Source organism: Prosopis cineraria, unplaced genomic scaffold, assembly GCF_029017545.1.
Source record: "Prosopis cineraria cultivar Desert tree isolate PC_DT_omini unplaced genomic scaffold, ASM2901754v1 PC6, whole genome shotgun sequence".
Taxonomy (NCBI): Eukaryota; Viridiplantae; Streptophyta; class Magnoliopsida; order Fabales; family Fabaceae; genus Prosopis; species Prosopis cineraria.
This window is the reverse complement of record NW_026555337.1, coordinates 5,093,063-5,104,873: the sequence shown is the minus strand read 5'-3', so window position 1 is coordinate 5,104,873 and position 11,811 is coordinate 5,093,063. Positions and strand designations below refer to the sequence as shown.

Sequence of the window (11,811 nt, the reverse complement as noted above, 5' to 3'; positions counted from 1 at the left end):
GGATCTCATCTTATGGTTTGTGTCATTATATCCTGTAGCTCTTAAATGGATGGTATTCTAATATTTATTCTTACAACCTTCAACAGTTTTATGTTACACCATAATGTAGAATAATTTTATTTATAAAATTATAACTCTCAAGCATGGGGTGGGAAGCCTATAAATAGAGGCTTAGTACAAATGATTGTAAACACATCAAAATCTATATGAATGTAAATTCTTCCCATTTTCCATCTCCACATTTATGATATGTGGATTAAAATAGTTAAAGTAGTCTGAGTGTGTGTGTGTAATTAACTTAGCAAATATGCATTGAAAAACAATGTATAATTTTCATTTTACTCGACCGGTAAGTCAAATTATTAAATATCTTGATGATTTTAAATTCATTATATCTTTTTATGATAATTTTATATGCAACATATGGTCCATATATGTCATATGTTTATTATACAATAATATTTACATGCTGCATTTCTTATAATTTTGTAAGCAAAATTAAGTTCCTGCAAGTATATAATGGATATTGAAATGAAGGTTTTGTATAGTTTTATGAAACCATTATATAAGATCATTTTTTTCCTTAAACAATTGAACCTGCAAATATAAGATGTATCATGATGACTTTTAGAATAACTTTTTTTTTTTGGTGATCTCCACAATGCATAAGACAAATATAGTATAGATTGATAATTTAACATATCCAATAAATATGTTAGAAGAATATGTAAGATAAAAATGCATCATGTATAATTTGGCTAAAAACAATCTTTGCTTTAAAAAATATTTACAATGATCACATTTGAAAAATTAATATTCTTAATTGAGATATGATAATAAGTAATATTATTATTGGGGAGAGTTAAATTGATGTCCTCATCAAGGGAGTAAAGTTAATATTGTACTTTTTTTTCTTCTTAACTAAGGTTTTGTCTCATAAGATTATCTTGATAAGGTTTTTAATGAGGCATTTCAATATTTATTATGTAATTTTTTATCCATCACTAGGTTTTTGTTTCATTGAGTTTTTTTTAATAAGATTTTAATGAAGCACAATATTTGTTGATGGACATTTAAAGAGAGCACCATGAATGTTATTGTTAGTGGATGTCCATAGCTTTATAGCTTCTTATGATTCCATCCTATGGTTAATGTCATTACACCCTGTAGTTCTTAAATGGATGGATGGTTTTCTAATATTTATTCCTATAATTTAATGTTGCACCAAAATGTAGAATAATTCTATTTATGAAATTGTAACATTTGGGTACAGGGTTAAAGACTTATAAATAGAGACTTAGCACAAAGGATTTAATCCACATCAAAATCTACATGGGTGTGAATACTTCCAATTTCCTATCTGTACATTTTTCTTTTGCTCTTGTTATATTGCCAAACTTGATAACAAAAGCTTGCGTTTCAAATAATAGCATATTATTCATGTTTCCTTGCACTTTCATAACAACAATCTTAGTAAATCTTACCAAGTGATAGAGAAAAAGTCATATAATGTTAAATTGAAACATATCCCTTGTAATACTTAAAGTTTTTTTTTTTGGATGAAAAGGAGTTTTTTAAAATCAATTTAAAACGGGTGTAATGATTTAACTTGCATTTAAGTGTTGTTACCATTTTTTTAATTTTTTAAAATTCAAACTTATTCCAATTTAATTGAAAAAATACATTAAACGTTTAAAATCTATTTGTAAATACCAGTCTGGGCTTATAGATATTTAACAAAAAAATTCCGGTCTGGACTTATAGATATACATAAGATAAGATTGTTTTTTTTTTTGACAATATTCAAATTATATTCACATTGATTTTAAAAATAAAAAGAAAAAGTTTAACAAATTAACATTCATGTAAAAATTATTCAATGGGTACGTGTAACAGATTGAAAATAAAAATAAGTGTTACTCCTAATCTTAAATCTTAAATTTACATTTTACAATTGTTGATTAAAAAAAATTACATTTTACAATTCAATAAAAGGTGCTGACTGATTAATTTTCACTTTTCTCGAGTTAACCCTCTTCACATGGAATCCTCGAAAGCTCTCTTCCTGTGCCGTAGTTGACGTACAGACGCTGGACAGAGTTTCTCTCTCTCTCTCTCTCTCTCTCTCTTTCGAACAGTGGTCGGCGATGAAAGGCCTGCGAGTCTGAGCAATCCTATTGAACGTCATCGTTCTGGAACTGAGAAATCCTCTTTAGGCGGAGGTGAACCATGGTTGACACCTCGAAAGAAGAGCTGTTTCAGCTCATCAAACGATTGAGAGATTTAATCACGGTCAAGATGTCAAACTTCATATCAATCTTCTTACAGAACCTGGTATTTTTGCTCTCTACAAGCAATTAATTTTTGTCTTGCTCATTTATTTATCTGCCATTTTGGCGGATCTGATATCCCTTATGTGAGGAAAAGAATGTTTAGCTCTCCCATTTATTTTCTGGAATCATAGTTGGTTCAATGCGTTTATTCAATATCTTCTTTTCTGCCTTCCGCCCTTCTGTTTGTGTTTCGTTTTGTTTGCTGCTTTCCCAAGTTGTAGTTGATTGTGCTAGCACTTAATTTTTATTTTCAATAATTATCAACTCTAATTTTGGAAGAATTGTGATTGACGAAAGGGACATGGTTACTCAGAAAAAAAGTATATGGAGAACAGCTCAAAAGCAAGCATAAAAGGCTCAAAGTTTGTTTTATTACCTGATTTAAGCGGGAGCTGAAACCGACCAATGAAAACTACTTCACTATCTGAAGATATCGATGTTTAATGTTATGAAAGTATTTTTATGACCATATGCGTCTATTTAACGCTCGTTTGAGTGAGTTGTAAGTAACTTGATTTTGAAACGTAATTATTAATCTTATCTACTTCTGATCAGACTTTAGTCTAGTCCCATGAAGGCGTGAATGACCTATCTAAATATTGGCCATTAAATTGGCTATCTGAAGAATGAGTACTAATTTTTGTGCCATAGGATCGGCTGGCTCATTTGTTAAGTACATGTAAGAACTTTCTAGACTGGTATGATATATAAAGCGTCAATTTACATGTCTATAGTTGTCTCCGGTCACCATTTCAGGCTTCCATCTTCCTAAGTCTGATGTGTAAGTCATCTCTATGATTCTATTGCAATGTTAGACGAATACATGTTAAAAGCAAAATGTATGATGCTTGAGCTTTAAATTTAAGGTGGGTAGGCTAAAATAGATTGTAATCAGCTAGTGTCTTATTTTTTGTGATTCTGTTATTTTATGATGTTACAGACCCGTAAACTTTGGACAGTTCAAAACTCTGAAAGCTCTAGATCAATTCCATGCACTGCGAAAACCAACAATTTGCTTTTAATCATCCTCTCAAAAAGTGGCTAATTGGATAGATAGAGTTAAAGATCATCAATTTGTTGAATCTGTTCGTAATCATTTTATCTTAGCAAATTAACTAGGCATTTCCATTTCTTGAGTAAGTCTTGGACCACCCAAATCTGGTTTCTATAGCCACAGCTGTGATTTTAAAGCAAAATCCAAGTTTCTTGTAGCATGGTACAGTATTGTTTTAGGGCTTTAGCATCTTTTCTTCATGTGCCTCTGAGTGTAACTTGTTTTGGGAAAGAGAGCAGACCTAGAGCTATATAATTTACAAATTTGGATGTTCCAATGTTTTGTTCTGTTTTTATATAAAACATATATTTTCCATTGAAGTCTCAGTCTCTAGCTAGTCATATCTCAATTTTGTTAAATGGGCAAACTTTCATTATGTTAAACTTGTTATCAGGATTCACGCTCTATTGGAGCAGTTGCCGGTCTTGCTCTTGCAATTTTCTTCACCTGGAGAATGGTGAGATTGCCTAGTGGATCTCAACGAAGGCAACGGAAACGGCCGGCCGCTATGCCTAGTAATTCTGGAGTTAGTGCACCTTCTAATGCTCCGTTAATTCCTTCTGGAGCTTGTTCCACTTCAGATGATGCAAGTGCACAAAATGTTGTAGATGAGTTCTTTCAGCCTGTCAAGGTTATTGTAATTGTCAATTCCCACTGCTTCAGACAGTGCTTAAATCTTTTGATATCAATGCTTAATTATGCTGAGTTGCTTTGTATACAATGGGCAATTTTTAACTTGATTTTTCCTACCTTTTCCCCTTTTCCAGCCAACATTGGGGCAAATAGTTAGGCAGAGGTTAAGTGAAGGAAGGAAGGTAGCTAAACACAAATACTGTTGTGCTTTTTTGTGCCAATTAAGTTTATTTCATGCTTAATGCATTCTTGTTGCCACGGTTTACATGAATCTATCATGAACCCAATTTTATCTAACTTACTCAAAGTAAATTAAACTGCCATGTTATGGAAGACAGACTGGCTGTGCCTGCCAATGGGTTTATAGATTAAGGATGTTTGGCACATGATGGATAAAATCATGTTATGAAGTTTTGAATTGGAACATAATTAAATAAATTATACAAAATTATTTTTGTCTGCTGTTGACTTAACTCTTGTTGTCTCTTCTTAACATGAAATATAAAATTGAGATAAAAGGAAATGCATTTGCCTGCATTCCAAATGTCTGAGGCCCAATCAATCAATGTTTCCTGCCTTCTATTCCAGAATTTTATGGTGTATCATGTCTTGGCTGTAGGTTACTTGTCGCCTTCTTGGGGTGATCCTTGAAGAAAATAGTCCAGAGGAGCTTCAGGTGGTGAAAATTCTCTATTATATATGTGTTTGTGTGTGTGTGTTTACAAATTAAACTGAAGAAATACATCAATGTGGCTTGTGCTGTTCTTGGCAGAAACAAGCAACAGTAAGGTCTTCTGTGCTGGAAGTATTGTTGGAGATAACAAAATTTTGTGATCTATATCTCATGGAACGAGTTTTGGATGATGAAAGCGAGGTGTGTGCAACCTTTTTCTGCGGCATGTTTTTTTCCTCAGCAAATAATACATTATTAGAATCATTTATCCCCTATATCTGTCTCCTATATCTGTCTAAAACATTATTCCTCATGAGCTCACGTCATTCTAAATCATTTATCCTATTGTTCTTCACATTTTACAAGCATAATGGAATCAGTAAGCCAACCTTGCAGTTGTCCAGTGTAGTGGAGAAAAAATTTGTTACTGCTGACAACACTTTGATTGAACTCAGATGTATTGTTGCTTGAAGTGAAAATTCTAGTTTTTTTTTTTTTTTTGCCAATGTGTGTAATCTGTCAGCTTGCTATTATCCTTGTCGACATTATATTAAATCACTTATGACTTTTTCTTGACTTTGATCAGCTTATTGACCCCCAAGCAGTGTATGCTAGTAGCTTTTTACCATGTTGTAATGGCTGTTTTTCTAGAGCTTGTTAAATCCAATCTTATTTTGTGGTTGCTAATATGTTGTGCCAAATTACATTTGATTTCAGGAGATCTTGTAATGCTTCTATGCTGCTACTCTGTTTCCGTATGCCAAACTATTAAAATGTTTATTCTTTATGCATGGATTGATTATGCAGAAAAGAGTTCTTGTGGCATTGGAAGATGCTGGGGTTTTCACTTCTGGCGGTTTGGTCAAGGATAAGGTATGTGAATGTGCACCAAACCAAAGAGTACGGAATATTTATTGATAGAACTTATTTTTCTTCTTGAAGTTGGTTCTAGTCAACCAGTAGAATGTGCAACATACATGCAAATATATGTGTTTGAGGATTTCCTTTTATATGCTGGACGTGTTGATGAACACTCGATTGTGTAAAAAACTCTCTTTCAAAATGTAGTGACAACAACAACAACAACAAGCCTTTATCCCACTAGGTGGGGTCGGCTATATGGATTGCAAGACGCCATTGTGCTCTATCATTTATCAAGCTTTTATGAATATTATTAATTAAGAGATTGCGTTCAACAATTTCCAAGAGTATTCTCTTAGGCCTTCCTCTACCTCTCTTAATCGTACTCAAAGTTATATGTTCCACTCTTCTCACTGGTGCCTCCCTTGGTCTTCTTTGTATATGTCCAAACCATCTCAATCGATTTTCTACCATTTTTTCCTCAATAGGTGCTACCCTCACTTTTTCGCGTACGTGCTCATCTCGAATTTTATTTTTACGTGTATGTCTGCACATCCATCGTAACATTCTCATCTCTGCTACTCCAACCTTATGCTCTTGCTGTCCCGTTAGAGCCCAACATTCATTACTATATAACATTGCCGGTCTGATAGCAGTGTGATAAAACTTTCCTTTAAGTTTATTAGGCACTTTACGGTCGTAAATAACTCCTTTAGCTTTTCTCCAATTAAACCACTCAGACTGAATCTTATGTGAAATATCTCCACTGATTTCGCCATCATTTTGAATAATGGCTCCCAAATATCTAAACTTTTTCACTTGAGGTATAATTTGATCTCCCAATTTCACTTTCAAATTATTGTCGAATAGTCTCTTACCAAATGTACAATATAAATATTCCGTCTTACTCCTACTCAGACGGAAACCTTTCGACTCCAATGTCCTCTTCCATAACTCAAGTTTGCAATTAACCTCTTCTCTTGTCTCTGCTATAAGAACTATATCATCCACGAAGAGCATACATTTAGGAATTTTCCCTTGAATATGTTCCGTCAAAACATTTAGGATCAAGTTGAACAGATAAGGACTCAGAGATGATCCCTGATGTAGTCCAATCTTTATAGGAAAATCCTTTGTTTGACCACTAGGCGTTCTTATATTAGTTTTTACCCCCTCATACATATCTTATATGGCTTTAATATAAGCAATCCGTTCTCTTTTTTTTTTCCAACGCTTTTCAAAGCACTTCTCTTGGTATACGGTAATAAGCTTTTTCCAAATCAATAAAAACCATGTGTAAATCTTTATCTTTACAACGATACTTTTCCATTAATTCTCTTAGTAGATAAATCGTTTCTGTAGTTGATCTATCTGGCATAAAACCAAACTGACTCTCAGAAATACTTGTTTCCAATCTCAACCTGTGCTCAATTACTTTCTCTCACAATTTCATTGTGTGGCTCATGAGTTTAATCCCTATATAGTTAGTACAATTCTGAATATCTCCTTTATTTTTATAAATAGGAATTAATGTACTTCTCCTTCACTCATCAGGCATTTTCTTGGACCGTAAGATCACATTAAATAACTTAGTTAACCATCTCACCCCTTCTTCACCTAAACATTTTCACGCTTCGATAGATATACAATCAGGTCCGTTGGTTCTACCATTTGTCATTTTCTTAAGAGCTTCCTTTACCTCCTTATCACGTATTATTTGATAGAATGACAAATTTTGTTCTTCTTCATCAGTTACTAAATCCTCCAAGTTACTAGATGAACCCTCTCCATCATTGTAAAGTTTGGAAAAGTAAGTCTCCCATCTATTTTTAATTTCATCATCTGTAACTAAAATTCTTCCCCCTTCATCCTTAATGCACCTTACCTGTTCTAGATCCCTTAATTTTCTTTCCCTACTCTTGGCAATCTTATAAATGTTTCATTTTCCTTCCTTCGTCTCAAGGCTCTTATAAAATTATTCAAAAGCTTTAGAACGAGCTTCACCCACAGCTCCCTTAGTTTCTTGTTTAGCCATACGGTACCTCTCCCAATTTTCCTCATTGTTACACAAATGTATGGCTTTAAAACAGTTTTTCTTATACTTAATTTTGTCCTGTACACTATTATTCCACCACCAAGACTCCTTATCTCTTGGACCAAAACCTTTTGATTCTCCCAAAATTACTTTTGCAACCTCCCATATCTTTTTAGCCATATCCTCCCACATGATGTTAGCACTTCCTTGAGATTCCCAAATTCCTTTGTCCAAAAGACTTCGCTTGAAAATATCTTGCTTTTCACCTTTTAATTGCCACCACCTAATCCTTGGTGATACTACTTGTCGACGCTTTTAGATTTTACTCATAATAGACACATCAAGTACTAGGACCCTATGTTGTGTCGTTACAGCATCTCTGGGGATAACCTTGCAATTTTTACAAAGTCTTCTATTTGTGTTCCTAATCAAAAGAAAATCAATCTGTGACCTTGAGGCTCCACTTTTGTAAGTGATGAGATGCTTATCTCTCTTTTTAAAACAAGTGTTGGCAATCTTAAAATCATACGCCAATGAGAAATCAAGAAGAGTTTGTCCTTCATTGTTTAGCTCTCCAAAACCAAAACCACCATGCACCCTTGTATACTGACCAACCTCCCTCCCAACATGCCCATTAAAGCCTCCTCTAATAAAAATCTTTTCACTCTGTGGTGTGTCGAATCAACCCCTCCAAATCTTCCCAAAATAATTCCTTAAGACTGGCTTCTGTCCCGACTTGCGGTGCATAAGTGTTAACAATATTAACAGTCTCGCGTCCAATTATCATTTTTAAGGATATAATTCTGTTTCCAATTCTGCTAACTTCTACAACATTCTTCTTCCACTCCTTATCCATAATGATGCCTACTCTATTGCGTGCACTTACTTTTCCTGTATACCAAAGTTTGAAACCTTGAATATCCTTAGCTTCTTCTCCACGCCATTTTGTTTCTTGTAGGTAAAGGATATTGATTTTCTTTTGAATCATAACCCTTACAACCTCTACAGATTTACAATTCAATGTCCTAACATTCCAAGTAACAAATCTAATTTTGCTCTCATAGACTAACTTCTTTAGCCGCGAATGTCCAGAATGACGCGGTAGCCCTTGTTCATTTAACACTACATCCGGGCGCCGATGCAGTGGCTCTAACTCACTTATCACTGTACTCGAGCCATGCAGCGCGTTACTTACGGGCAATGACCTAGCATTAACATTATAGCGTCTATTGTCCATGTTCATGATAGATTCAACAAAGTTTTACGTTGGCTGTTGATGGCCTAACACAACCCTCCTCTTTTACCTGGGCTTGGGATCGGCTATAAACATAGGCAGAGTTTTCAAAATGTAGTGACATTCAGACAAAAAATAAAATATAGTGACATTGGCTCTGCAGGTGAAACCCTGTATTAACATTTGTATCAAGCTCTTTATGTTAAGACATCTTTATTGATGGTGGCGCAGATGGCAATTTTCTAATTTTAGGAGTATCATTATGGAAATACATTAATATTGGGTTTGGTTCAAAGGAGGGGAGGTTAATGAAGGGGAGGGAAGGGGATTTGAGGGCAAGAGTTTAGGTTTAAAGAACTCTTGTTTGGTTTAGAAGGAGGGGAGGGGAGGTGTTTAAACAATTTTTGTCTAGTTCAGGAGGGGAGGGAAGGGGAGATAATTATAGAATGACATATGTGCCTTTATGTTATTTTACTCCTTTTCTTTTATAAAAAAGGGTATTTATATCAGAATTTATTTTTTATTTTTGAATCTAAAAATCTTTTATCTCATCTATTTATGATATTCAACTACAGAATTGTTTATGATAAATTCTGATAATTTTTTTTAAAAAGGTTATTTCATTAATTTTAACCAATTATCTAATCAATTTTAAATATATTTTTTAGTAGAAAAATATGTTAGGATTAGAATTGAAGACATATATATAGCAGCTAGTAATAGATAGTCGATGGCACGTAGAAGTAGTATCATGTTTTTTATTTGATTGAAGTAATGATATTTAGAATGTAATGAGAACAATAAGGACATTTTCGTCATAAAATATGCCTCCCTCCAAAAACTCCCAAATTGGAGGGGAGCAACATTAGGGGAGGTGAGGGGAGGGGAGAGAGAAAATTTGCCTCCCCTCCCCTTCAATTTGCCTAACCAAACAACCTTCCTCCCTCCCCTCCCCTCCCTTCCATAAACCCCCAACCAAACGAAGCCTTAGCTCTATGATTACTCTTGGAGAGAATTTTGATGGACATTGGGATGAACAAAGACAGATTCCATGTGGTGTGCTGAATGCTGTACAGAGCCATTAATCTAGGACATGTGGATCTGATGAGAAATGTGCTACTGTTTATCTGCTTGTGGTTTCTTAGTTTTCTTTTCATGATGTCCTTGGACTGAAATGACTAACTGGTCATGCCGTCTCGTGAGTTGTGACTCTCCCAGTCCTGGGTTTGCAGATTGTAGAAATGTTGCAAAATCACATGGTAGAAAATGTAGTGGTTAATGTAATACTCCTGATTTGTTCAACGAATTTCTCCATTGTACCTCATAATTGCTGTGAATTTCGTGGGTCACGTCACCCCTTGCTATTTCTGCCTATTTCTCTGTCGTCTGTTATAACTTTTTATATCTTTTTATCTCTGGTTCCTATATGCAGGTCCTCTTCTGCAGCACGGAGAATGGAAGGTCATCATTTGTTCGGCAGTTGGAACCAGATTGGCACATTGACACAAATCCTGAAGTTATAACTCAATTAGCCGTATGTCAATATTTGTGAACTTTATTTTGCAGTTGTCATGCGCATGTTCTAATGTATATATTCTAAGGTACATATAAAATCATGCTTTTCATCTTCTAATGATTGACAACAAATTATGATGCAGAGGTTTATCAAGTACCAAGTTCATGTCTCTCCCGTCAGAATCGAACGAACTGCTGCAAATGTGTTCGGTGCCTCATCCCTGGAACATTTCTTTGGATCTATATGAGACTTGAACCCCTAAAACACGAATTTCTCCTGTGTACCTGCGTCTTGAATTCCATAGTTACCATAAAAATTTTTAGTTTGCCTGGAAATCTTTGGACACTTGGTAGTTTTCTTCAAGCTTAATAGGTGCTCACCTAAGGTTGTCAGATGAGTGGACTACTGTGTATCTATATGACGCTTTTAAAGAGGCTTCTGTTGTGTTTTTTTAACCTATTGGATTTGAAATTTGTGCATGAGACTGGATCGCAGACATTCTTCCCCCTACCCAAGTGTCAATTGTGTCGACTGTTTGATATCTGTATTTGATCAATCACTAATCAGTCAAATGGTGTGTCGTTGTGGACAATCATTAATCTTTAGTGGATATTGTTACGTCGCTTTGGTGCAGGCGTTTGTACAGTTATGTTTAATATTTGCGATTCTTTTTTTCTTGAGAAAATGACAATAAAATATTTTTGAACTATGTAAATGACAAATGAGGATCATAAAATGTGATAATTATTTTCTAGTTTTTAAAGATATCTTTGTCAAATTTTTTTACATGACATATTTGCCCTGCCAATCTCAACCTAAGTATTGATTCACCTCCCAGTTTCTTCATCTTCCACGGCACCATCATCTGTCTTCCTTCTCCTCCCCTTTGACATGCCCTCACCCCAGGAGTCCAATGCATTGTATGGAGTGGAGGAATAGCTCGACATTGGAGGTAGGTCTGTATCCTTCGCAGCTAGAATGGTCAATGGGAACATCATCGTGATTACTAGCACTCTAAATATAATATTGATGCACCATTCAGTGAATTCATTGATGCAATGCAAGAGGGCTTTTCCCCATTCTTAAGCTTAGATCATATATTCCCATCCTATGATGATTTGTTCATGCGTAGGGTGCCTTGGATGTTAAGGGAAGCCTGAAAAATTGGAGGTTTTAATGTTTGACATGGATTGAATTTTGTGTGCTGGTGAAATATGCTAAGTTAATTACTTTTTTAAAAATAAAATAAGAAATATGATATAACAAAAGTTATTAAATAAATAGATATAAAAATAAATTATAATAATATATAGAAATATATTATTATGTATTGCTTACTCTGTGTTATTAAAATTATTAATATAAAAAATTAATTTTAAATAAGAATTGTACTTATTGAAATTATAATTAATATAAATATAAATTATATTGATATAATTAATATATTTAATACATATTTTTTTAAAAAATAA

At 34.2% G+C, this 11,811-nt stretch overlaps 1 protein-coding gene across 2 annotated transcripts; it reads left to right on the top strand.

Moving 5' to 3' along the window:
* Window positions 1-2,037: 2,037 nt before the first annotated feature.
* LOC129313640 (peroxisome biogenesis protein 22-like) lies at window positions 2,038-10,984 on the top strand. Of its 2 annotated transcripts, XM_054956912.1 has the most exons (8): window positions 2,038-2,334; window positions 3,782-4,018; window positions 4,155-4,202; window positions 4,640-4,696; window positions 4,793-4,894; window positions 5,501-5,566; window positions 10,256-10,357; window positions 10,482-10,984. In XM_054956912.1, the coding sequence occupies exons 1-8, from the start codon at window positions 2,230-2,232 to the stop codon at window positions 10,584-10,586; spliced, it is 822 nt and encodes a 273-aa protein (XP_054812887.1). In that variant the 5' UTR covers window positions 2,038-2,229; the 3' UTR covers window positions 10,587-10,984. The 2 variants fall into 2 exon arrangements, with proteins under 2 accessions (XP_054812887.1, XP_054812888.1); XM_054956913.1 differs by lacking the exon at window positions 4,155-4,202.
* The last annotated feature ends 827 nt before the right edge of the window (window positions 10,985-11,811 follow it).

Bases quoted from the DNA above. Each gene is read 5' to 3' on its own strand.
- LOC129313640 (XM_054956912.1), top strand. From the start codon at position 2,230: ATGGTTGACACCTCGAAAGAAGAGCTGTTTCAGCTCATCAAACGATTG. The intron at 4,697-4,792 runs GTGGTGAAAATT...TGTTCTTGGCAG, and splicing joins ATAGTCCAGAGGAGCTTCAG to AAACAAGCAACAGTAAGGTC. The intron at 4,895-5,500 runs GTGTGTGCAACC...TTGATTATGCAG, and splicing joins TTTTGGATGATGAAAGCGAG to AAAAGAGTTCTTGTGGCATT.